Source organism: Drosophila tropicalis, unplaced genomic scaffold (genome assembly GCF_018151085.1).
Source record: "Drosophila tropicalis isolate 14030-0801.00 unplaced genomic scaffold, ASM1815108v1 contig_694, whole genome shotgun sequence".
Taxonomy (NCBI): domain Eukaryota; kingdom Metazoa; phylum Arthropoda; class Insecta; order Diptera; family Drosophilidae; genus Drosophila; species Drosophila tropicalis.
Window position 1 is genome coordinate 1,348,720 of NW_027173176.1, and position 27,635 is coordinate 1,376,354.

Sequence of the window (27,635 nt, forward strand, 5' to 3'; positions counted from 1 at the left end):
AAATCTAGGAAAATATTATTGCACTAGACAGCTGTGAGATAGCATATTACTTTCGTTAATATAGTTTAACGGCATTTGTCGGGGTTTTTTGACCCATTTATTAACTTATTTTGGAATTTTCCTATAATTCTTAAAATTACTAATGTCGAATGTTGATAAAATGTACTTTAAATACTTTTTGTGTTAGTAATGGTAATTTTTAGTAACGACAATCTTATCGATAGTCACTCATACTATTGAACCGATAGTGTTGCTGAGACAGTAGAACTAGTTCAATAATTTGGTTTTACTTTTTTTAAAGCCAACCCTAATTTTATCAACATAATAAGTAATTTCCATATGTATTGTAATAGAAGTGGCATTATAAATATAAATAACCATTAAGCGTTTCAAGATTTAGCTAATTTAGCAATTGTGCTGATTGCTTGTTTTTTAGCTAGAGAATATTTAGAGCTTAAATTGGCATCTCTAATGCCGGTTCTGCTAGCGTTCCCTCGTTATTTTTTGTTTACAATCTGTGAAAGATTTACTTTAAGGCCAATCAGTAAATAACGCTCGCTTGGACGATGGCAAAGCGGATTTTGGTCATCGACAATGGCTCCTATGAGTGCCGTGTGGGTTGGCAGAACAGCAAAGAGCCGGAATTACGTTTCCGCAATGTCCTAACAAAACCACGCAAGGATCGAAAGAAGGAAAAGAATGGAACGGGTGACGCTGGTGGTAATCCTCCCGCAACAGATGCCTCCGCCTTGTTAGCAGAGGGACCAGCTGAAATTCAGGTGGGCAATGATATTACCAATATCGAGGCCGTTCGTGCTCATCTCAAATCACCTTTCGAACGCAATGTGATCACCAATTGGAATCATCAGGAGCAGATTTTCGATTATGTCTTTACAAAAATGGGATTTGAGGGTTCCACGAGTATAGATCATCCCATTGTGCTAACAGAGGCTTTGGCCAATCCCAGCTTTTGTCGTCAGCAGATGAGCGAACTACTTTTCGAGTGCTACGAAGTGCCGGGGGTCTCCTATGGTATTGATGCCCTCTACAGTTGGGAACACTATCAGCAGCAGCAGCCAAAGCGTGGCAGGGATGGCCTCATCATAAGCTTTGGTTATAGCACAACGCATGTTATACCAGTCCTTGACGGCCAATTGCAGTTGGAGCATGTGCGTCGACTGAATGTGGGTGGCTATCACATCATTACGTATCTGTTCCGACTTATGCAAATGAAATATCCCGTCCATATAAATGCCATCACCATAAGCCGCATGGAAAAACTGGTGCACGAGCATTGCCATGTGGCCACGGATTATCGTGAAGAGCTAGTTAAATGGTCGCGCATGGACTACTACGAAGATCATATAATGAAAATCCAATTGCCTTATAATCCCGTCACTGCCTCAAATGCATTGCTAACGGCTGAACAGAAGCAGGAGAAGCGTCGAGAATTGGCCCTACGGCTGTTGGAGATTAAGAATCGTCGCGAACGCGAGAAAATGCAGGAGGATGAGCAACAGTTACAGCATTTCACTAAACTCCGGGAACTTTATGAGCAGCAGAAGCTACAAAAATTTGAACGAGCCCTGGAGCAGCAACAGATCAAAAGTCTAGAAGAGTTGGATGAGCTTATCCTGACCATTAAAGGACGCATTCAAAGGATCAAAAAACGTCCGCCAACAGTGCCACGTTCCAGCAAACAGGACAGAATGGCCAAACCACCGGAAGGTGTGTCCCAGGAGGACTGGCTCAATGAATTGCGGGCCAAGCGAGAGAAGCTGTTGCAACGCAAGCAGACACGACAGCAGCAGCGACAGGAGCAGGCCAAACGGCATACACATGCTGCCCAGGAGCGCATGAGGATTATCTCGTCGCTGGCCCGGCACGAGAAGCGCCGCAAGCAACCGAATGGCGAGGAGGAGGACGATGGTTTCGGCATGAATGACAACGATTGGGATGTCTACAAGCGTATAAATCGCTATAAAGATGACTCCGACTCAGATGCGGATACCGAACAGCTTCTTGAGTATGAGAAAATCCTGGGCCACTACGATCCCAACTTTGATGAGGCCCAACTGGATGGTCAGACAGCTCAGCAAAGCGCTGCAGAAAATTATCAGCTGCACTTTGGCGTAGAGAGCATTCGGGTGTCTGAGATTCTATTTCAGCCCAGCATGATCGGTTGCTCTGAAGCCGGTCTGGCGGAGCTAATAGATTTCGTTCTCAAACTATTTCCCGCGGATAAACAACAACGACTGGTGCAACATGTCTACTTGACGGGCGGATGTGCCCAATTTCGTGGTCTCAAGGAGCGTCTGGCCAAGGAACTGTTAGCGATGCGTCCATTTCAGTCTACTTTCGAAATTTATGAGTCGCCCGAGCCAACCTTAAGCCCTTGGCTAGGTGCGTGCCTACAAGCCCGTGATTCAAACTTTTCGCGCATTATGACCACACGTAAAATGTACCAGGAATATGGCAGCAATTATTTCCAATCTCATCGATCTAGCAATCCCTATTATCCTACACCAAAAGAATAAATGTTATTTTTGAAAATTATATTCGTCTCTTGTCATTTGTAAATATTTAAAATTTTGCGGTTCGACTACAATTACACTTATCGATAATAATCAACAAGCTTATCGATATTACTGAGTCAGCTGGTACAACTCACTGGCGCCACGGCTCATTGTTGAAGCGTTTCGCAAAAACGAAGTTGCTCAGTGTTAAGAAAGGCAGAACTGTAATTGGCCATTGCAGCCAAACCAAACAGTAACTTGCTGCAAGTAAATAATACACAAATAATTAAGAAAAACGGTTTTATTGTTAAGTGCAAAACGTGTGAAACTGCAGATTAATACTAATTCAAGTGTACCAATTGAGAAAACTCACATAATTCCATTCAAATACAAGTGCACAAACAAAAGTGGTTGTTGGTGTTATTGTTGGACAGGAGGGTGTAGGGTGGCAAAACAGAAAATGCCAATGCACACAAAGAGAGAAAGAATGTTGTGTCAAGTGTACTCTCTTCTGTTATCAATTACATTTACGCGGCAATTGTTATTGTTCTCCAGACTTTAGAATTCTAGTAAACCAAAAACGCTATTGGCCACTTTTATTTCTACCTGCCAGAAGTAAAAAGCAAGAGTGAATAACAGACCCCAGCAGCATAAATAGTTTATTAATAGAAAAAAAGCGCAACTGAAGGCCACCTGTCGAGTATGTGCACTGTGTTTATTCAGGCGTGAATATGTTTAAACATTTTTGATGGCTAATTAAAATTGATTGCCTGTGTGTGTATGTGTGTTATTTTGCGTATGTGTATGAGTACGTTGAAAATTATCAATGAGTTAATTAAACTTCTGTTGAAGTTTTTGACCAAAATCAATGCTGACTTGGAGAGCGCGAGAGAAAGAGAGAGAGAGAGCGCCAAAGAAAACAAAAAGAGAGACCATTGCGTTGCGCCGTCAAAACGGAGTTACCACCATACCAATTATTTAACTTGTATCAATGGCAAAAACAATAACAACAACACGTATCGTTGTTTTTTTTAGTTTAATTCCAATTGGCTTTTTACCGATACTTATCAATTCCAATTGCAAATAAACAATAAGAACTGATAAATAAGTGTGGCATGACAACCCTAAAGAAAGAACTTACAACGGCAACTCCCCTCATTTGCAACGCGCAGCTGTTTTTGCTCGCTCTCTCGTGCGTCTTTTACGCTTATTGGTTGTTGGCTCTCTCTCGCTCTCACTCTCACATTGTTGTCACGTCACTTTTTGGCCAAAACACACACAGACACGTTGACTCTGGCTGACGCCGTTTTATTTCTGTCAGTCTCTTTCAACGTTTCTTTCGACGTGAGTAAGCGTTTGGTGGGGCTCTGTGTCTCCTGTCTTCGTCGGCTAATAAATGCGCGCGTGCTAAGAATTGTGAATTGAAAAGAAAAGTGGAGAGAATAAAGGAATCGAAACAAAAGATTAAAAGATAAAAAACAAGTTCATTATCAAATGCAACAAGAATCCAGAGAAGAACAAGGGCCATAGAGTGCCATAAGAAAAGTGACGCGAAAAGGTCCAAACGCAACGGACACTGCCCTTGAAAGTTATGCATGTGTGTGTGTATGTAAGTGCGTGTCTCTAATGGATGTGTGTGTGTGTATGTGAAACGTTTCCAAAAATTCTTCAATGTAAAAATAAAATTCGATTAAGTTTTTAAAGAGCACAGACAACAACAACAAAGGCAACCTTGAAAAGGCAGATCTGCCGCTGCTTATTCCAATTTGGTTTTTTTTTGTTTTATTTTTTGGCTATTTTTATGTGAAATGGTTGAATAGTTTTTCCATGTGTGAGTGTGTGTCTGTGTCAGTGTCCGTGCGTCCAATTAGAAAAACAGTGTCCAAGAACAATGAGAAATTCCATTAACATTGTGTCCGTGTGCCAGGTCTGTTAAGTGAATATCATTTTACAGTGTATCCGCATGCACATACAATTTCTAGTTAGAACATTGCCCAATTGGCATACAATGGTCAATGAACCAATAGATCCTATTCACCTTAGGAATTGTATCCAAATTGGAATCTCTTCGAGGCTAAATCTAGTTGAAGAATTGTGAAAATTTTTCGTATCTGTAATCCTTTTACAGTTAATTAATATGAACGTAACTGTATTTGGCCTACCAATTAACAGTCAAGTTAACGCGAAAAGCCGCTTCAATTGGAACCAAAAGAATGCCCTCTAAACGTGCTCTGCGAATGTATTGTTACGCTTTCAGTTTTAATAACATTTAATAATTAATTAAGTTTTCGGCCCCACACCTTTGGCTACGCCTTTACACATTTCTTCTATTGTTTTAATTTTCCTCATTTCTTTTCAACTAAGGGCCCTTAGATAAATATGTCAAATGTTGTTTCCTTACCTACATTGGTTCTCATTTAGATGTATTCAGTTGTCTAATAGTTTTCATTGTGTTTAATACATAAAAATTGTGTCGTACAATATATCCTTATACATTTTTCAAATCTTTTTTTTTGTAGATATTAAAAAAAAATAAAATTTTTTTTCGTAATAGCAGCAACAACATTCAAGGAGGAATCTCCTGCCGCTCCCAACTGAAGAAAAGGAACACGAACTCACGCACAAAACGCAGCAGCAGCAGGAAAAGCAGTTGGCAATGTGCAAAAAAGCGTAGTATATATCTAAATAGTAGTAGGCAAATAGGCATAACGAATTTCTCTCTTGTTGTATGTGTGTGTGTGAGAGAGAAAATGAGGCGCTAATTAATTAACTAATTAAAAAAGTGAAAAGCGGCGCTGCGAGAAAAATAGGTGAACAAACACACACCAACCAACAAACCACAAGCAACAACAACTATAAAACTCTTAAAATGACATCATACGCAAATGAGACAACAACAGGAACAAACACAACAGCAGCAACAACAACAGGAAATGCCACAGCAGCAGCCGCAGCAGAGGTCACCAATGTAGCTATAGATGGTAATGGAACAGCAGGTGCAGGAAACGCTTCTGCTGCAATTGAATCATCCTCTAAAGTCATGGCCAAGCAATTGGCAACGAACAGCAACAGCTATCATCACCATCACCATAATGACGATGACAATAGCTCCTCTGATGGGCGAGAGAAAACCGATCATACACCTGAAAATATTAAGAAAATCGCCGAAATAATGGGCGAGGATGTTGTTGGAGCAACGGCTGCTGCAGCTGCAGCTACTTCGCCGTCCACTAATTTATCACCACGTCACAATCTGCAACATCATCATCATCATCAACACACTCCACAAAACAATGCCAATTTTGTGGGCTTGGGTGCTGCCATTGATGAGTCAAATGCCAAGTTCTGTCTTGGCAAGCCGCCGCCATTGCCGGCTGAAAAAGGTGAGTGACAAAATCAGCAACCACAACAACAAAAACAACAGCAACAATAGCGACTAATTTGCAAGTCTCTGGTTGTTGCCTTAGCTTGTAGTTTTTAATTTGAATTTTTAATGAAGTTACTTTATTATTTTTTTTTTTTTTCGTTTCGCGAATCGTTTTGCTTTTTGGCCACGGCTCTTAACGCAAAATATTTATTGCAATAGTCATAGCCAAAAAAGTTAACAAGCTGGGGCACAGTGGGTCAGATTTATGCACAGTGAGAACTAGCTCTAGCGATTACAGGGATGGTTCCTAAGAAAGGGGAAGGGATAACGAGGGATATCCAAGTCTGTTTTCCCTTCCTTGTCCTTGCAAATTTGGTTTTCGCTTTCTCATCCTCTGAAATAGACAAAAGTTAGTAAAAATTGTGAGAAATTGGTCGGTTAACTGGGTATTCGCTGTTTTACAATATTCATTCGATTTGGACATGCTTATGTATTAGTCATTCAAAGAAATGATGAAATATTCAATTTCTTCCCATAAGAGAGTTAGATTAACATAAAAACATTAGTTGTCCTGGGACATGATAGTAATTAATCCCTATTTAAGACAATAACACTTGTTGAGCTTTACTCAGGGAATGCAATCGAAACGTGAACCTGTTTCGAAAGATTCACAATTAGCGGCACTCAACACAAAAGACCCTGGGAGTTTGTTTCTTTGTCTTCGATCATATGGCAAGCAAAACAAAATATGGGATACACTTGATAAATATATAAAATGAAATGATAATAATCTTATGCGGATTGCCAAAAAATATATTTTCCAAATATTTACATTTTAAGTAATTGAAAAGATTTTTGTATACATACTTATAATTGCCGTCTCGAAGCATTTTGCCTTCACTTCACTCAAAAGAAAAAAAAGCAACGAACCTTCCCATATGTATCTAGATATATGGATGTATACATATTTGTATATCACAAATGTAGCCCACAAATATTCGATCTCTCAACGAGTTTCGTTCGCTGAGTCACCCAACGTCACCTCCAGTAGATCGGCGCGGGGGGATTTGGGTATACAACAAATTGCGTGCGCGGCATGAGAATGTGAGATAATAATGCCAACAAACCAACCAACTGACTGACTGACTGACTGGGGCAACCGTGTTAGAGGTTCAAATTGTATTAGGTAAGAGATTTTTGCCAAAGAAAAAGAAAAGTTAAAGTAACACTGATAAACGCTTGGGAAAAGACAAAAAAAAAAAAAACAAATCAAAGTACATGCTCAGTTCAAGTGTCTGGCGATTCGATTAAATTATACAGTAAACACTCTCTATAACGAGGCATAAGAAACTATGTATGTCACAATTTCTATATATATTTTATTGTTATTTTCAAGAGAATTTCAAATATTTCAATTAATTTAAAGTGTCACAAAAGTAATTATTCCTCATAAATTATGGGAAATTTCTTGAAATCTACGATATAATAAACTATTTATAGTTTTTTAAAAGATTACAAAGTCAATGTATGTATATACATTATATAGATATATGTACATATATATATACATACATATATAAACAAGTCGATGACCTCAATCAGATGGATGACAAATGAAGCAACTCTGATGACCAATGAACACCATCAAAAGTGGTTGTCGTCGTCACAAAGCTTTCTCCATCCACCGCCACCACCGCCGTGGTGTGTTGTGTTTCAAGCAAAGCAAAGAAAATAAATTTAAATATAATGATAATATATAACATATTTGCATGTGTGAGAAGCAGCAAAGTTTGCTAAATACAACGATGCTTTTAATACCTTGTAAAATGGGAAAGTCCTTATTTATGCTATTTCTTAATAGTAGACAATCTTATGTACTCTTATTGAAACAATTGGATTATCAATGAAAACAATCTTGACTTGAAGGACGTAGCTAGTCTTACAATTAGTTTGGTCTGGAGTCCTTTCACATCGAAGAAGTCTCGACAAAGTTGAATTATTTCGAATCTGTCTATAGATTGATGGGAATTGTTTTTTGCCCATTGGCTGACATTGAATTTTGATACTTAAACCAAACAGACTAAAGGTTATGACGATGTAATCACCCCTTGCTGACCCATTCAGCATCGTGTCGACCATGAAATACTGCAATCCAATTTACGACACGTGCATTGTCATCCAGTGAAATTTTAACAACAATTCTTCGTTCTTCTCTCGATTGTAGCGGGTCTTACCTAATATAGGAGAAATGAATCTTGTCTATTCGAATATACCCCAAGTTCACTTTGTGAAGAACAAATGACAAAAAAGACAAAAGAACGAACAAAAATTTAACAAAATGTTTTGATGATTGAATTTTTGGTTTTTTACTTTTACGAATGACGTAAGACAAGAAACTAATTAGAAACCAATTGAAAGTTTGTTCAAAAAAAAACAAGAAAACAAAAATACAGCAAAAATTGTTATAGATTTCCGTTACCAAATTTGCTTACACTCACATTTGGCCTACACATATTACCCTACAAAGAAGCTTAAAGGCCAACCAAAAATCAGCAGGCGGTCGGCCAATACAATAATTTCCTCTGTTAGACTTTCCAAAACTCTACTCAAAGAAGGAAAAAAACAAAATAAATAAATAAAAACCGTAATATTTTGCAAAAAGTAAAAGCTAAACAAAACATTCACACAAGAAATAAAAAGCGGTAACAAAAGACTTTAACGCTACTCAACAATTGCCAAACAATAATAATAATAATAATACTCCAACAACAACAACAACAACAAATTCAATGTGTATGAATATTGTGGCCGCAATTTTCAATTGCCATAGAAAAATGATGTTGTGTTGTGTTGTATGAGCCAAAAGACATTTCGGCCATGCACAGTGGGCAATATAATTGGCTATTGTACATGGCATATATACACACATACCCATATACCCATATTTTGTGGTCGCATATCGCGGATATTGTGTCGGCATACAGACAATTTCCTGTCAATTTTCTGATCTAAATATGTAAGCCTACCGAAGTCTGGTTAAAAATTTACCAATTATGGTAACAAGACGACGGACTTTGTGCTAGGAAATGAAGAAATATCAGAAAATATGTTGAAATGATTTAAGATTTATATTAAAACGCGCTAGCCCCATTCAAAACTAAAGCACAAGTAACTATAAAAACCAAGTAGGAAGGTTTAAAGTTAAACAGTCCATGAAAATCATAACATAGAATATCACCGAGTTGCTAGATCGTTTTCAATTGTCGGTTAAGTATACACCTCACCATTAGGCATTTTAAGCATATGAACTACTTAGAAATAGTGACTTGTGCATTAAGTTGTTTATATCTATAATTTCTTCTATATAAATAACACCGTTTAACTAAATCTGGAATCAAGTCACTTACAAGCTTCTTTGTTTTGTATAGTAGGTAAAAAGTCTCACATGTCTCTAATAGCATTTCTAGAATTTCCAAATTGAGGCTTTAAAAAAATGTACACTGCCATATAAAATATGATGTACATCATATAATAATATAATTTATAGCATCAAATCATTAAGAAAATTACTCAATAAGAGAATAACAAAAAATTTGTATATAAATTACGGGTTTATAGGGCTGGAGACAAATTAGTATGTTGATGGGAAAATGCTAGGAAAAATCTTGAACAAAGAAACAAATGTTGATATTAAAGATTACTACTTTTGACTTCAATTGGGATTATAATATCACTAGAGATCAGTAATAAAATCGCTTAAAGGGGGACTAAAAGGTTTATTACATCAAGTTGCACTTTCGTTTTATATTGGAAAAATTATATCATAGAATATGCTTGGCAAGGTGAAAGAAAAGGAAAAAGAGAAATTCAAATGAATCGAACTGCAAGGGCACGAACACACGAATTTTTAGTTTCCGGTGTGATTTTCTATTGCCAAAATATGAAGCAACTAATTGGATGTCTATCTATAACTATAGTTATTGAGCTGGGAATCGAGACGAAACAGACAGACAAACAGACATTTAGATAGTGTGTCCATTATTAATATGCGTTAGCCTGCTTGTCTTCCGTAATACGGAAGTAAATAATGCCCGCCACCTGCACCCTAGCTAGCTAGCCAGGTAGCTTCTCCATGGTCAGTGGTTAGGCCTCCCTTCTTCCTCCTCTCATGCTGTCCATCATTCCCCTATGAAAATCAACGAACTCTAACCTTCACTTGGTTTGGTTTGGTTCGGTTTTCTGTGTATTGTGTGTGTGTGTGTGTGTGTGTGTGTGTGTGTGCGTTCAGCCAGCCATAGATCACGGATTGCAAGGCGAGGCAACGGCCCAGTTCAGTTGAGTTTGCGTGGCCAAGTTGAAAGCAAATTGTTTGATTTTCTTTTACTTTACTACTATATACAGACATATTAAGCTATGCCGCGGAAATGTATTGTCTAAAGAGAAAGAGAGAAGGAGAAAGAAAGAGATTATTGCAGTTAGCGGAAACAGTGAGGGAATGCCAGTTAAAACAGGTGGACAGCAAAGAAAAGGCCGACCCTAAGTGCGAGTCGTATGCACAATCGGAAGTTCATTGAATGGGGTTTTCCCCCTTTTTTTTAACAGGGTTAAATTATATGGATTTCGTGTAAATAGTTGAGAGAGGGTAAATGTTCAATTCTCTGGCTAATTCCGTCCCTGGTTTAGTTATAGTTTCTTTTTAACTGCATTTATAAATGTTAATAATATGGAATAATAATAACAATAACTGTACAATAAAAATGTTAATTTAATTTTATTCCATTGTAGTGGCCAGAGCGAATCATCATCATCAGCAGCAGCAACAACAACAACAGCAACAGCAAAATAATCATCAAACAGACGTAGACGAAGAAGATAACTCGACGGAATCTAATTCAACGTCGACAGCTACGAAGCAATCACTGGCATTCACCATAGATCACTTTGATACCTCAGCGAATGATGCAGCTGCGCAGGCGGCACGCTATAAGAATATGATGGAACGTTTTCAAAATCGTCACAAACGTGGCGCTTCCATGTCCAAGCTGGAGAGCGATGGCCCAGTGACGCCAAATGGTGGTGCCGACGAATTGGCCACACGCACACCAAGCAGTGAACTAATGCCGCCGCCTCAGGTCAAGATGCGTGTACGTGAACGCAGTGCCTCAAGAGTGAGGGATGCCTCCAAGCGTCACAGTTGGTCACCACGTAGCTCTGGTACATCCGAGACGACGGCATCTGCTATGGCAAGCCGCCCCGCAACGGCAGTGACTAAAAGCAAGGTGTCGCCTTCTCCAGCTACAGCCAAAGGAGCTGCCAATTCGATGGCCAATCGTACAGGACAGTTTACCCCACGATCAACGGCCATGCAACTGGCCCTTAGGCAGGTTGAGATGCTGTGCCCACAGCCACCGCTAGCCGATGGAAAAACGCAAATTGATGAGGATGTCGTCAGTGAGGCTGGCACCTACACTCTCGACGGCGACAACTATACGGAAGAGCAAAAAGATCTCATGAATATCGATCGGAATGCAGCAGCAGCGGCGGCGGCGGCAGCTGCTGGCAAACAGAGACCAAAACAACTTCCTGTTAAGGCGGCAAGGGCTAGCAATGTTCTGGAGGTGAATTACTATCATGAAACGCAGCCGCAGCAAGAGTCAAAGGCAAGCAAAGCAGGGTCCACATCAAACAGTAGTACTACTGGTGCCTATTTGGAACAACTGAAGTCACGTGTGATGCGTCAATCGTGTCCTCCTCCCCCACGGTCGCCGCCATCGCCAGCTGCCGATGTTGGTTGTTTCACTAGCGTCACTACCAGTGGGGTTTTGGCCAAACAACGTGCGCTCGACACTCATCCCAAGTTAACGCGCCACTCGCACAGTCTGTCCACATCACAAATCGATAGCTCCGAATATGTCAGCAATGAGGCGAAATTGCGTCAGGCTCCGGGTGGAGCGTTGGCTGGTTCGGCCACCGACTGCCAGAAGGCCGAGTATCGGCTGAATGTGTTCACCACCAGCACGAGTCAGCAGCAGCATCAAATGCCAGAGACTCCTACAACGCCCACTGCCACAGAGGCGGCATTGTTGCAGACGGTGCAGACGAAGCAGGACTGGATTCAGGAGTGGGCACGCAATGCTCGGGCACGCAGTTTGGCTCAGGATGTCAGTGGCAGTGCCGCAAGTCGTCGCAAACAACAGCAGGCACAGGTAAGCTAACATATTGTCTCTTCTACCTGATAAAAAAGTAAAATATTTCGGATTACTCGAATATATTATGGAGCTTATATAGGTAAGATAGCTTAAAATGGGTGGGTCAATACCCCTTAAGTATGCAGTTCTCTTGGTTTGTACCTTTGTGCTTTTTAAATGTTTTACTTCAATACTTAACATGATTCTTTGAAACTAATGCATTATTTTAAAAGGACATCTTGAATTTACTTAGATCAAAATTCTTTTAGATAACACTTTTTGTATTTGCCATGGAAAAAGAAACGATATAGTCAGTCAAGTGCAAGGTTATACACCAAGTCGACACTCGGAATTGTTTCGGTTTAATTTATTACTTTTTTTTTGGATTAGTTTTTGTAATATGTCGGGATTATTATAATAGTTTTTTATGAACCAATTTGTTGCTGTGATTAGAACAAATTGGCAATGGCATTGGCTGCATTGGTGGCATCGTTGGCAATAGTGTTGGCAGCATTGACGGCATCGTGGGCCACATGATCGGCAGCATTGACGGCACCGCTGGCCACATTTGTTGCGGCATTGGCCACATTGCTGGCAACATTTGAAGCAGTCGATACGACGGTGCCGGCAGCATTGGCAGCAGCAGAAGCTATTTGACCGGCGGTGCTGGCTGCATCGGAGGCAACTGTACCGGCTGCACTAGCAGCATTGGATGCAACTGTACCGGCAGCACTTGCAGCACTGCTTGCAACCTTAGAAGCATCAGAGGCAACTGTACCAGCGGCACTGGTGGCATCGGAGGCAACTTTACCGGCGGTACTAGCGGCACTGCTTGCTACTTTATCGGCGGTACTGACGGCACTGGAAGCTGCTTTGCCAGCAGCACTGGCAGCATCAGAGGCAACTGTACCTGCGGCACTAGCGGCACTGCTTGCTACTTTCGAAGCGTCAGAGGCAACTGTACCAGCAGCACTGGCAGCATCAGAGGCAACTGTACCCGCAGCACTGGCGGCACTGCTTGCCACTTTCGAAGCGTCTGAGGCAACTGTTCCGGCACAACTCACAGCACTTGAAGCAACTTTCGTGGCAGAATCGACCGTCTGACTAGCCGCCTTGGTAGCATCGGAAGCTACTTTATCAGCCGCACTAGTGGCACTGCTTGCCACACTGGAACCAACCTTAACCAAGGTCTTGGTCGTACCGCTTGATGTGGCCTCCGAGGCAACTGTATTTGCCATGCTATTGGCAGTATTGGAAACATGGCGGCCCATGGCGTTGGCCGTCTTCGAAATATCCTTGGCAACACTTGCCGCCGTTTGGGCCACACTAGCCGATGAGGAATCACTGGAGTTGCTAGCCGCCGCCGAAGCAATCTGACTGGCCGCATCCGACGCCGAGCCATAAATTTCATCAGCCAATTGACCAACAGAACTGGCCACATCCTTGGCAGCACTTGCTGCTGTCTTATCCACACTGCTCGATGAGTCATCACCAAAAATAGAACTGATTACGCTTTGAGCCCCATCAATGGCGGTATCGGCAACCTTTTGAGCTCCATCGATTGCTGTATCGGCCACCTTGCCGGCACCAGTTAAAGCTGAATCTGCCACACTAGTAGACACCAGGGACGTTGTCTTGGGAGTTTTAATTGATTTCTTTGCTGAGGCGTTTTTCAAAGCTGAAGCGATTTCCTCGCCAGCTAAAGTTTCCTGTAAACAAAAAAAAAAAACCAAAATCCTTTATAAACCTCCCTCCTTCTGCCATTGAAGGTGAACACCTACCGCCTCTTGGGAAACTGCATGTCCAAAGGCAATGGCACTATTCGAAATCTCTTGTCCAAACTGTGTACCCTCCTGGCCCAAAGAGTCGCCAAAAATGGAGGCGTCTTGTCCAATCTCAAGACCAAGATTGCTCTACACAAGGCACAAAATCAGTTCAATTGTCAACAGTTAAATGTTTCCTTTCACTCCTTACCAATGCACTCAACGCACTCCTGGCGCTAACTTCCCGGATTGGCAACGAAATGGCCAAAACTGCTACCAACAAAAATGCTGCTACGAATTTCATGTTTAACTTTGTTTTTTCAACTAATAATGTTTGACTAATTTCACATGGTATTTATACCAAAAAAGGAAACTTAAAATTGTTTATATGTATAATCGATAAATTTTAAATTGTCACAGTCAACTTCTATATTGACTAATGGTCACCAAAATTTGTTTATATCTATGGAATTTTTTATACCATACACCCATAGGGTGAAATGGTATATTAAAGTCGCCAAAATGTATGTAACAGGCAGAAGGAAGCTTCTCCGACCCTATAAAGTATATATATTCTTGATCAGGATGAATAGCCGAGTCGATCTAGCCATGTCCGTCTGTCCGTCCGTCCGTCCGTCCGTCCGTCCGTCCGTCCGTCCGTCCGTCCGTCCGTCCGTCCGTATGAACACGCAGATCTCGGAGACTATAAGAGCTAGAGCCACCAAATTTGGTATGTATACTCGTGTAGTATGCACATGTTCAGAGTTAATTGGAATTTCGGCCACGCCCCCTTACGCCCCCAGGAATCACATAAAACTGCTTTTCTTAAAAAGTATAACAGCTAGAGACATCAAATTTGGTTTATATACTCGTTTAGTTGGCGCGCAGAAACTAATTGTCTAAACTTTTTGCCACGCCCCCTTCCGCCCCCGGAATTTACATAAAACTGATTTTCTTAAAAACTATGACAGCTACCGACATCAAATTTGGTATGCAGACTAGTTTAATAGACGCGCAGAAACTGGCTATTTAAAAATTTTGCCACGCCCACTTCCGCCCCCGCAAATCAAACAAAACTGATTTTATCAAAAACAAACAAAGCTAAAGTCACCAAATTTAGTATGTATACTGGTTTAGTATTCGCGCAGAGTATATATATTTTCATATTTTGCCACGCCCACTTCCGCCTCCATAATTAAGAAAAAACCGATTTTCTCCTGTAGTTTTTTGACTATCGCATTCAAATTCGGCAGACTAATTAATCTTATCTATTTCTACAAAACTACCAAATTTTATTGAAATCGGATTAGAAACATGCAAAATATGCGTATGAACGTATTTTACTACGCGGTCCACAAGGCCAGAATTGGCCGTTGGCTAGTAGCGGCGCTAGAGTGCTCGTGTGTTCGTAGAGTGAGCGAGATAGCACATACTATGAACCATGTAAAAACAATTTAATAGACATACATATGTACATTTGGTTTTCGAAATTTAAAAAAATTTGTTTCACCTGGTGTATGGTATACCCGAGTCGACGAGTCGACTTACTTGCTTCATTTTATTTTTGTTTTAACCAAAGGTGAACTTTGTTGTTTTTCCCTTATCTAAAGCTAATGGAGTGGTGTGTAGGTGATTGATCCATTTTTAAATATATAAATATATGAAATTTCACCTCCACGGTTGAGTGCAAGGCACCACCAATCCTCATTAACAAAATTAACCCATTCGTCCCCTGACCCTCCGCCCCCACCACCACCTTCCTACATATAGCTGCTTCTGTTTGACATGGCTTGTAAGCGAATATGTAGTTCCATCCGGACCCAAAGCAGTGCCACCGTCTGCCAAGTTATCTAAAAATTGTCTGGTTATTATCGAAGAACTGCGTACACCTGTCATTTTCATTCGTTTTCAATTATTACGACATTATTTTTTTGCAAACAAAAAAATAAACAATATTATCAAAGAAGCAAAATCCATTAACAATTTATCTGCAATCGATACGTTCAAAGTTACAATACAAAAACAAAAAAATGATAACCACATTATTATATGCTGACTCAGTTTAAAGTTTTCGGACTAGAGATGCCAAAGATGGCTTTAAATATATCGGATTGTAGATCTCAACAATAGTTTTTCGACTGGAGTTGCCAAAGATTGCTCTATCAATCGATCCACTATATATCTATCATAATGAAACCTCAAATGCCTTTTTACCCATTTTAAAGTTAGGGTAAGTCTCCATTAATGACGACTTAAGACAAAAACATTTCTATATTTAGACTGCGAAAAGGCGTAGAATGAATGAATAATATCTTAATTGTGTTTACTATATTTATGGCCAGACATAAATAATTTCTATAGAACAACAAAACCACAAATTTGTGCTAGATTTAAAGGATTTCCTAGGGATTTCTTTCAATGGGAATTCATATAAACATAACATGAAAAAAAAAACCCCAAGCAATCATAATGCAATAATCAGAATTTATTAAAAGAATTCATTGAAATAAAATGAAGTTAGTGTGTGTGCGGTCTTTAGATTTTGTTTACAATGTGATTAACTTTCTTGTCCACTTTGTTAGTCACTTTATCGGTTTTCTTATCGACTTTCTTGGAAATTTTATTGGCTTTTTTATCCACTTTGTTGGATATTTTATTGGTTTTCTTGTCCACTTTGTTGGTAATCTCGTTGGTCTTGTCATCTACTTTATCCGTTATCTGATTGGTTTTGTCATCGACCTTATTGGTGATCTCGTTAGTTTTATCGCTAACCTTGCTGCTTATCGATTTCTAGCGAAATAGAGAAGGAAATGTCGATTGAGTTTAGAAATGGGAACACTCCCACTTTATATTATTATTACTTACAGCTGCCACTTGCTGTTGTGCCACAAGGACACAGGCCACAAGGGCGAAAAGGATTGCTACTGAATATTTCATTCTTATGGTGAATTCTTCAATTTAGTTTCTCAACTAATGCCATTTGACCAAATTCACATGATATTTATACGGAAAGACATCTAAAGATATGAGATTGTCACGCGCCACTATATATTTTTTGAGTAATGCTTAAATGACAGAAGTTTCTGTGTTTTTTTTTTAATTTTTCGTTTTATCAATCTATTTTTTAATCAAAATCACTTAAAAACCCCCCCCGAAATCAAATCATCCTGATAAACCACCTTCTCACGAAATATGTCTGAAAGGTGTCTACCGCAAGTTGAATGAATTGCATCCGGTTAATCAAAATGTACAAAAAGTTCTTGGAATGAAAATATGCGTAATATTCTAACCCGCTCTGGTTATTAAGGTGGCATTAAGATTGGCCAACGATTGTTACGGTTGATTTGGTTTATCTAGTTCAAGTACTGGCAAGATCGACTCGGCTGTTTACGAACAAACATATACACCTTATGAAGTCGGAAAAGCTTCCTTTTGCCCGTTATTTATGAATGCATAAAACAAATATGAAACATAGATTTCCCAATCGTAAAACCGATATGTATTTCGGTTTCAGCTAAACCTTTTAACGGTTAACCACTTTAACACGCTTCAATAGAATGATTTCCTGTGATAGTTATTGTTATTTAAACCACAGAGGCCAAAACATAAGTGCACCCATTTGTGGAAAGTTTACACTCATTCAAATTTTTATTGATTTGTAATCGCGCATAAATAATTGTCTTTTTTTTTTTTTTTTTTGTTATTTTCACTATCAAATGGGAAATGAATGATTAATTTTTTTGCACTTTCATTATTACAACTTAATCGATCTCTCTCACTCTCTTTCGACAGCAACTAATGACGCGCAGCTATAATTGCTCGGATACGGGTGTCGATTCCCTTACTGATGACAGTCTCAGTCTTTATCATCACCAGCATCAACATCTGCAGCAGCAGCAACAACAACAGCAACATCGACAATATGTGACAGCAGCAGCAGCAGGAAAATTGAATCGCAGCAATTTGGCCGAACGTTATCGTCTATTGGGCGACTGTGACTACGCCAGCGATCCAGCGTTGTGCAGCCATAATAATGATGGTGGTAGTTCAGGATCTCAGATGATTGAGCCACCGTATAAGCCACCCAAAAGTCCCAGTAAGATACCATCACCGTTGCACACGCTGGGACGTGCGCGCAGTGCCAGTCGTCCGCGACCTCATACCACAGATGCCTATTTGGAGCAAACGGCAGCAGCCATTAGCTGTCTGCAGCAGTCGCTATCGCGACGCAGTTCGGTTAAATCGCCGGCTCAGAGCAGTCCGCAGCATAGCCTAGAAACTGCAAGTGGTGCTGGCGGCGGTGGAGGTGGTGGCGGTGGCTATCGTCGATCCCCATTGCATCGGGCTCTCATGACCAGCAGCATCAACGAAGCGCAATTGCAGCTACTCACCAGCGGTGATTATCTGCAGAAGCAAATGAATCGGCGCAAGAACTCCTTGGATGATGATATCGAGCCGCTTGAGACATCCGCTCCGTTGTCGCCGCTGCGTCGTTCGAGCTCTTTCCAGCAGCAGCAGCAAATGCAACATCAACAGCATTCATCCCATCACCAGCATCATCATAATCACCATCATCATTCGGGTCGCCAGGGTCGTCCCAATTTCCAGAATCTATATACACCGCCAGCAGCTCGTCATGCCCAGCAGCAGCAGCAGCAACTGTTGCAACAGCTTAAGAAATCCTCAAGTAGCAATAATTTCGAGCAAGCCTATAGCGATTATGACAACGAATTGCAATATTATATCAACGATGAGGATGAACTGGGCACTGGAGGTGCCTATTACTCTAGCAACGAAGAGGATGAACCACCAGATATGAGGGAGCCCCAAGAGACGACTACCGTACCCCTAAGCAATACGCGCCTCAATAAGGCTCTTCTCATGCGCATCGAGAGGAGCAAACAGCGACAGCAACAACAGCAGCAAAACAGTCATACACCAGCCAAACCAAGTTCAGCTCCAGCTGGCAAATTATCAGCTGCAGCTGCGGCTGCCGGTCTAATTGCCTGTCCCAATACTCCAGAATTGCCACGACGTGGCATTAAGAGTGCCACAGCCCGTACAACTGCTGGCTCGATGAAACCCTCTCGTCAGTCCATGCCACGCGACACTAGTCTCAGTCGTTTGGCTCAACAGGTTCCCAGTTCTTTGGCCAATGCCAAGAAACAATTACTCCAGACCGCGAATGCCAGCAATCGGGAGCAACAGCAAAGAGTGCAACCAAAATACTTGGATATATCCAAATACAAGTCGGCCCAATCCAATAATTTTCTGCGTAAAAACGATGCCAAGAGCACTTTGAAACCATCGGAGCAAATGAAACGTAGCCCCAGTGCCTCATCCATGGGTCTAAGCAGAGGCGAGGGAATACGGGCCAGTAATCGAAGTGTGCGTAGTGCCGCCTCCGGAATGAATAGCAGTACCATATCGGTGGGTTCTGGTGGAGGTGGCGGCGGCGGTGGTGTTGGTGGTGGCATGGGCGGTGGACTGGGACAACGAGCTTCTTCATCGGTGCGACGTGATGCCTCAGGTAAGTTTTTTGTGTGTTTACACCCAATTAAAGGAACACGACTCATAGAAACTCTTCTCTTGCAGTCAATAAACAAAAGGAAGCTGAACTGGCCATGTGGAAACGTCGTTCCACCTACGATCCAATGAAGGCAGCAGCCGAAGATCGCCGCAAAAAAGGAAGAAGCGCGCCGTGCCCAAAGTCAGGCACGACAACAACAACAACAACAACAACAGCAGCAACATCTCGACGATGAAGTGCCTTTCGAGAGGTAAAAGCTTTTAGAGAAAAAAAGATTTGAAATTGTACATTCCATAAAAATAGAAAATTTTAGAACCAGTTCCTTAATTTTTTTTTTCTTGTAGAGAAAGATAGAAAGTTTTTAGGTGCAAAAATCATTCTAGAATCAATTGACAATTAACTACACTAAAAGTGTAACTAAAATTCATGTCTAGAATCTTATATAAATGAAACAAAGTGAAAAGCGATATAGATTCTATAATAAATTCTATAGATGACAAAAGAAATTTGAAGTAGATAAGGAAAGACTTTGATTTTCCCAATCGTATGTTGTGACTCTATTTAGTATTAAATATATATATATACATACATATATATTCTATATATTGATTTGTAACCTTATTGTTTTTTTTTTACATTTTTATTTTTGATATTCTATATATATATATATATTCTTTTGATTATTAGCTTAAGGTTATGGTTAATATCGCGACTAGAGGTAAAGGTGCGTTTTATTTCTGATTATTTCCTTTTGACAATTAGATCAAACAACCAATCATATATATATCAACTATATATCACTCTCTTATTGCTAATTAAACAATCTACATATATTAGTATTGCTAACTAGACATAAAGTTGTTGATAGTAAAAAGAACAAAAAACACTCAATTAGTATATAATTAGGCATATATACATATATGTATGTACCTATATCAATTGATTAATGTGACAATGAACAATAGCAACAACAACAACAACAACTACAAAAAACATTTAGTTAAATTTTATGTATAATTTTTGCTAATTATGTTTCTTTCTCTTTTAATTTTTGTACACCATTTCTTTGAAACAAAAACCAATCAACCAAACAAACCCAACCAACCAATCAACACCAAACTATATACACACACTACTCCTGTCAGACCATCACGCTCACACTATCGCCGTGGACAGTTATGACCAACGGATGTGGATAATATGGGTGTGGTGCTAGTGACCGATTTCTAGATCTTCTACTACAATAATACTACTGCTAAAACACTAACTATTACTACATATATATCACGATACGATTACGATACGATATTATATTCCACATAAAATCGAAGCAAAAACAAAACTCAACGATGCCAATAAAGAAGAGCAGCAGGCAGCGGCAATGTAGTTGCTCCTTTTCCCCCCAAACGAAAAGCGATCGAACAACAATAACAACGCCAACAATAACAACGATATCGAACGAGATAGAAAACAACTCGCACACCAGACGCACAAACACACACAACAAACACACACACACATATATATATATATAACGCAGCAATTATTGATGCATACTTTTGGGCTTTGGGTCCCCGTCCCCTGTACCTAAATAAGTTGCGAGCGGATTAGAGCGAGACACACACTAGAAAAAGAGCGCAGCGAGAGAAGTTTCTTCTGTTTGTATTCTCCTCTACCTTAAATTAGTAATATTTAATGCTTGTTTGTTTGCAAATTTGTCTGAAATATTACATATACCTACATATATGTATATCTAAAAAAATAAGCCATACAACAAAATTTTGTTTGTCAGTTTGTTGCGTTCCTTTCGTTCGTTCGTTCCTCGTACTCGTTTTGTGTCTTGTGTCTGGCTATTTCATATGGCGCTAACAACAATAAACAAAAACCAAAATCAATTGCATATTACTAAAAAAAACAACAACAACAAAAACTAAAATCTAACTTCACGCTGCAAAAACTATGTAAATCTATAATTTCATTAATTGATCATTGATTGAAGAAAAATTCGCCAAAAATTAGATAAAAGTATTATTCTCGATATCTATGTATATCATTTAGTAGAATTTTCGTCTCCACTAAAATTTAATCCTTAACTCACATAACATACGTACACACACAAACAAACACACACACACACACACAGAGTCAACTAGCCCCTATATAGACCATTTTTGTTTCTTCGAGACGTGGATTTCTATATTAACTAAAGTTATTCTTACACACACATACATACATCTAATTGAAATAACTTTTTATTTGTTTCTTATTAGAAAAATTCAACGACTTCATAGATAAAGCAACCAATCTATAGTTTATTTTACAAATGATGTCTTCAAATGCAATACATTCTGTATGAGAAAAAGTATTTAATTAGTATATATATGTATTTAATTTTATGTTATTAGTTAGTTTTCACAGAGAATTGTCGTTAACTTGGCACTCATCGTGTTTAATGTTACTACATCTGGGAAGAAGTCGAATTTTTCAAAATGTAAACCATTCAATTTCATTCGAAATGAAGTCCCGTCCTAAGGAAAAATGGGTCGTTGTCTTTGTTGTTGACCTGTGTGTAATCTCCCCTTCCTTCAGCCATTACCCCATTAACCAGTGTTTTGTTAATTGTAAAAACGTTTGTCTTGTTTCTTCACCACATTAAAACCACGAAAAATACCTGTAACTTGGCTTAACACAACTACTAAACACCGAAACTCATCAACAAATTAAAAATGCTTTCTTAGAATATCGCTGCTAGATATATACTTTCACATGACATTCAAGCGATAAGATCATTTACACACACTCACTGATACACTCATTGCGAATATTGTATTAAATTTGAAAATCAAAAAATTTGAAATTTGACATAATTCTGAATTAATATTGACTTGTTTTTCTACAGTGTCCTGCGGCCAGCCAACAATTTAACCCTCACGGGAAGCAGCAGCATTCACTACAGTCCACGAAACTCAATGGAAAACGACGCTTGGACGCTTGGTGAATCCTCAGAATTTGGCGATGACTACGATGAGAATGATGAGATTGACAATCGCCATCATCTCCATGATGATGATGATGATGAAGATATAGATTTAGATGAATGTTGTGAAAATGATAATTATCATGATAATGTTGCTGGAGGTCAAGAGTCCGATGATGTTTTTGAAGTGGAATCTGTAGAGGGTACGCCCCAAATCGCCAAGTAGTAAGGGCAGCAAACGTGATATACATATATATATATATACATATATATAAATCCATATAAAATATACATAATTGAATATATGTATAACATATTGATTGTATTACTTAGCGAGCGTAGTAGTGTGCGATATATAAATATATACATACATTCATACATACATATATAGAAATATTTTTACTATATAGTAGAGAGATATGTATGACTCTTTCTTGTTTTTCTTTTCTTTTTGAATTAAATTGAATTTTGTTTTTTAATGAAAATAAACTTGATATATGATGTATATGCTTATCAAAACGCGATTGATGCTGTCCAATTGTCCTCATATTTATGCCATAACAGATTGCAAAACACAAAACAATTGTCCAGAAATCTTTTCAAAATGCTAAATTTTTCAAGAATTATATATGTATACAACAATACACGCATAAGTTCAGAGTGATACAACCAACAAAAACAAAAAAAAAAACAAAAGAAAAACCAGAGAAAACAATGCACCGACTTTTCAAATGTAAAATGCTAAAAAATTATAATTTCAATAGAAAAAATAATTGTAAATTTTAGTTGACGGTGCATTTAACTAAAACGTTAAATTCAGTTTTAAACAATATCTAATATATGTATTATATAAATACATAAATACATACTCACATATGTTCCAGGCATTGTTTTATCAGGCACATGGACTGCAAATTATATTATAAGAATTTTTATTCGAACCACAACGGGAATTGAATTTATATATTATATGATGTACTCTTGTGCCCATCCCCTCTCCTTACATTGTCCCGGGTTCAAAAAAAAAAAAAAAAAACAAACAAACAAACAAAATAAGTAAACTAAGTTTCTCTCCCTCGCTCCACTCACTTTCGTAGGCTTTGTAGAGCGTTTTTTTTTTTTGTATGAATAAGATATAGTTTTATATACATATGAAACCAACTGAACAATTATATACATATAATACTATACAGAACGAGGGAGAGAGAAAGAGAGAGTAAGCGAGCGAGCGAGAGGGGAGCGCGTATTGGATAATTGCTTTTAAACTTCTTAAGTTGTTAAAATTTGATTGTAAATAATTATTATTATTTTTTTTTTTTTTTTTGTCAGCTTTAATCGGTGTTGGTGTCCATTATTTTATTTTTTTTTTTTTTTTTGTTTTCTAATCTACATGCTCGTATATATCCTGAATGAAACCTGAATTAAGAAACCCCAAAACGAAACAAAGTTTTGTGATTTTTGTGAATTTCCATGTTCAAGTTTCATTGAGTGATATTCATAAGAGTTCCCTCGGGCAGCTGCACTAAAATTATTATACACATTTGAAAAACAAATATTCTTTAGATTTTTCTTTATACATGAACACAATCCAGCCAGAAATTGTTTACTACTTACTGTCTTGTTATTTCATTTGGCATATAATTTTAGATGCAAAACGAAAATAAACGAAAAATCATACAAATAAAAAAAGAAAATTTAAACTTTGACGTGAAAAGAGAAATGAAATTCATTTTGCATTCATGTGAAATATGAATGGAAATGAATTTCTCCATCTCGGCACAATAATTTGAATTCACTCAACAGCATGCTGCTAATTTTCACAGAATGCCAGAAATTCCATCTACCGAAATGTAAACTTTTCAATAAAAATGCAAAATGCATTTTAATTACTAACAAAAGGAGCAAAAAGGCAAAACACGAACTGTAGCAGCGCAGGAACGTCAGTAATAGCAGCGGAACAACAAGTTAAATTCATCAAATCAGGAACACACCAAACAAAATAACTGTAAGTCAACTAATTTTCTATTTTCTACCAGTTTAAATCATTTTGTCATTGTCTTAAATTAATGTATCCTTGCAAGTTACCTGTTGGGATTTTGGCGCCCTCGCAGCTTCATAAGTGATGGCTTAGGGGTTAAGGACGCCTACGCTTAGAAATAGAGTCGCGAGTTCAAGTCTCGGCTAGGCAGACATTTTTAGAATGTCGACATAAACATTTTTGTTTTTTGTTATTTCATTAAAATAGAAAAAAAATACAAAAACTAGGCTTAGGCCAACATAAATCTCCTGCTTAAATACCTTTGAAAATTTCTAATAAAATGTAAGTTGAAATTAATTTATCCAATTCCCCAAAAAATAAAAAAAAAAAAAAATATTTACACATACTTATATGTATATGAATGTATATAATTCCTCAAATCATCTCGGCTTTCTGCACTCGCCATGAGAATATTTATTGTAGTAAAGGTCATAAATCACAGCTTGAGAATTCTAATGCAAAAACCCGAAAAAAATTGGGGCATTCTGATTGGTGATAAGCTTGTATTAGTTAGAGGAGATGCGTTGCTGGAGCTTGCTTAGTGTGACGTCACCCACGGAAGCCGTACTTAGTGCGTTTTCGCTGCATGCATGTAAGATCAGTACGGTGGCTTAATGGTTAGAGATTTTGCCAGTCGTGCATGAGGCCTGGGTTCGAATCACGCCCACGCGGTGTAATTAAAAAGAGGTTGTTAAGAAAATTAAATAAATAAAATTTAAATGAAACGGGAAGGGGAGAGATATTTAGATGAGAGAGAGAAATGGTGGGGGGAACATGAGAAAAGAGAAAGAAAGAGGTGATAGAGAAGGGGGATAAGTGAAGTTAAAAGAGAAAGGGTGAAAAGAAGAGAAGGTGGAAGAGTTACAAAAAAAGTGGCTGAGGAGGGTGTTGAGGAAAAATAATATTAAGAAAAAAACCTGCCCTGCGCCCCCCACCGCCACCATCCAATACCACACCACCAACACAACTACCAAAAATAATTAAATTTTTTCCCGTTATCCTCCTATATGCCTCCTAAAATTATGCAACAGAATATTTTCGAAAAGTATGCAATTAAAATTTATTTATTTTGCAGCTCTTTTTTTTGGGTATGCAATAAAAAAATTTTTCAGCGGGCCGTTATCCTTTATCTATGCATCCTAAAATTATGCAACAGAATATTTTCTAAAAGTATGCAATTAAAATTTATTGATGTTGCAGCTCTTTTTTTTGGGTATGCAACAAAAAAATTTTTTCAGCGGGCAGGACATCAATGAAATTGAGCGATTCGTTATAACTCCGTTCCCCGCAGGACTATCGCAATATCCTTTGGTTGGCAGATAGTCCTTATCGATTGGACGCGTTTGGCACTAGTTTCGTCTTGATCCGTTCATGGGTTTACGAGATATAGCCACCTAAACTTTGTTCCTATCTCAGCTGTTTACAGGACTTTCAAGGATCTAACGATGTCAATCGATGATACTCAATAAATGCTTCGTTTTGACCAAACGATATCCTAATCGGCCCACAAATGGCCGAGTTATAGCCATTTTTACGATTTTTAATAATTTTTATTGACCTATCCCCTGCAAAAATTTAAAAAAAATGTACGATAAAAAAAATTTTAAAAATAATGATAGATAAATACATTAATTTTTCTTTACATCAACCTATTGTGTTTTTCTGTTCGCTTGGTATTTTTGTAAATTGTGTAAGTAAATTTTCGTTTGCAGTTTGAGTGAACAATCAGCCTACTATGTTTTGCTGTTCGCCTGGTGTGTTGGTGGGTCAAGTTAGCCTTAAAAATAAATCTTTGTTTTGTTGAAAATTTTTGCAGGTAGTGAGTGAGTGATAAATAAATACATTCATTTTTCTTTACATCAACCTATTGTGTTTTTCTGTTCGCTTGGTATTTTTGTAAATTGTGTAAGTAAATTTTCGTTTGCAGTTTGAATGAACAATCAGTCTACTATGGTTTGCTGTTCGCCTGGTGTGTTGGTGGGTCAAGTTAGCCTTAAAAATAAATCTTTCTTTTGTTGAAAATTTTTGCAGGGGTTAGGTTAATAAAAGTTATTTAAAATCGTAAAAATGGCTATAACTCGGCCATTTGTGGGCCGATTAGGATATCGTTTGGTCAAAACGAAGCATTTGTTGAGTATCATCGATTGACATCGTTAGATCCTTGAATGTCCTTTAAATAGCTGAGATAGGAACAAAGTTTAGGTGGCTATATCTCGTAAACCCATGAACGGATCAAGACGAAACTAGTGCCAAACGCGTCCAATCGATAAGGACTATCTGCTGACCAAAGGATATTGCGATAGTCCTGCGGGGAACGGAGTTATAACGAATCCCTCAATTTCATTGATGTCCTGGCCGCTGAAACAAATTTTTTGTTGCATACCCAAAAAAAAGAGCTGCAAAATAAATAAATTTTAATTGCATACTTTTAGAAAATATTCTGTTGCATAATTTTAGGAGGCATAGATAAAGGATAACGGCCTGCTGGAAAAATTCTCGGGAAAATAAAATTTTTGTTGCATACCAAGTTTATAAAATGTGTAGCATACTTTTGGGGATCCACAATAACGAGTAAATATAAAAATTTATCCTCTCCTGTTGTAACCGCATTTGCGGTCCGCATTTTCACTTAAGTTCCGTTGGGATCTGCCCTCTGATAGTATAGGCAGCAGGGAGAACTTTTTTCTCCCTTCCCCCCTCTCAACAAGCAATTTTTTTGGTCTCACACACCTCACACCTCCCCCCAATTTTTAACTACTAAAACTCACCGACAAAACCCTATATTTTTACAAATTCAATTAAATTCATTTTTAATTGTAAATTATTATTATATATAAAACCGTGTGCGGATTTGAACCATCACACATCAAACCATTAACAAAAACTCCAAAGCCTTTCTCAACATCAACGACCTCTAACCGCAGAGCCACCCACTGATTTCATTAGCATACTGCGCAAGTGCACTAAGAACGGTTTTTAGTGGTGACGTCACGTCATACACCCATCGGCTCTGTCTGCTTGGCTCAACGCCCAACAACAACAACACGAATGTTTTTTATGTTGGAGCCTCTCCCCTTAGAATTCCCAAGTCAGAATTCTTTCACAAGTCATGTGTGTGAGTGAGTGAGCCCTCAAGCTTTAATTTAAGCAAAGCTTGCCGCCATATATGCGCATGTATTCATCTCTTTCTAACTACTGTTGTGCGCGCTTCCTTTCCACATTGGCGTTGAGAATGAATTAAAAAACTCATAAGTTT

The 27,635-nt window shown here is 38.5% G+C and overlaps 3 protein-coding genes across 3 annotated transcripts; 2 read left to right on the forward strand and 1 right to left on the reverse strand.

Annotated features, from left to right (window-relative positions):
- The first annotated feature begins 459 nt into the window (after nt 1-459).
- Arp5 (Actin-related protein 5) lies at nt 460-2,556 on the forward strand. The gene has a single exon (XM_068292575.1). The coding sequence runs from the start codon at nt 567-569 to the stop codon at nt 2,535-2,537; it is 1,971 nt and encodes a 656-aa protein (XP_068148676.1). The 5' UTR covers nt 460-566; the 3' UTR covers nt 2,538-2,556.
- A 2,404-nt stretch (nt 2,557-4,960) lies between these two features.
- LOC137578784 (streptococcal hemagglutinin) lies at nt 4,961-24,035 on the forward strand. Its single transcript, XM_068292353.1, is given in 6 exon segments — nt 4,961-5,899; nt 10,669-12,089; nt 17,627-19,364; nt 19,430-19,515; nt 19,517-19,614; nt 22,264-24,035. Coding segments are annotated over 6 exon segments (4,161 nt in total). The 5' UTR covers nt 4,961-5,385; the 3' UTR covers nt 22,568-24,035.
- LOC137579293 (mucin-21-like) lies at nt 12,392-14,143 on the reverse strand. The gene is made up of 3 exons (XM_068293013.1): nt 14,046-14,143; nt 13,853-13,984; nt 12,392-13,780 (listed from the first exon to the last, which is right to left on the reverse strand). The coding sequence occupies exons 1-3, from the start codon at nt 14,136-14,138 to the stop codon at nt 12,521-12,523; spliced, it is 1,485 nt and encodes a 494-aa protein (XP_068149114.1). The 5' UTR covers nt 14,139-14,143; the 3' UTR covers nt 12,392-12,520.
- Nucleotides 24,036-27,635: the final 3,600 nt, after the last annotated feature.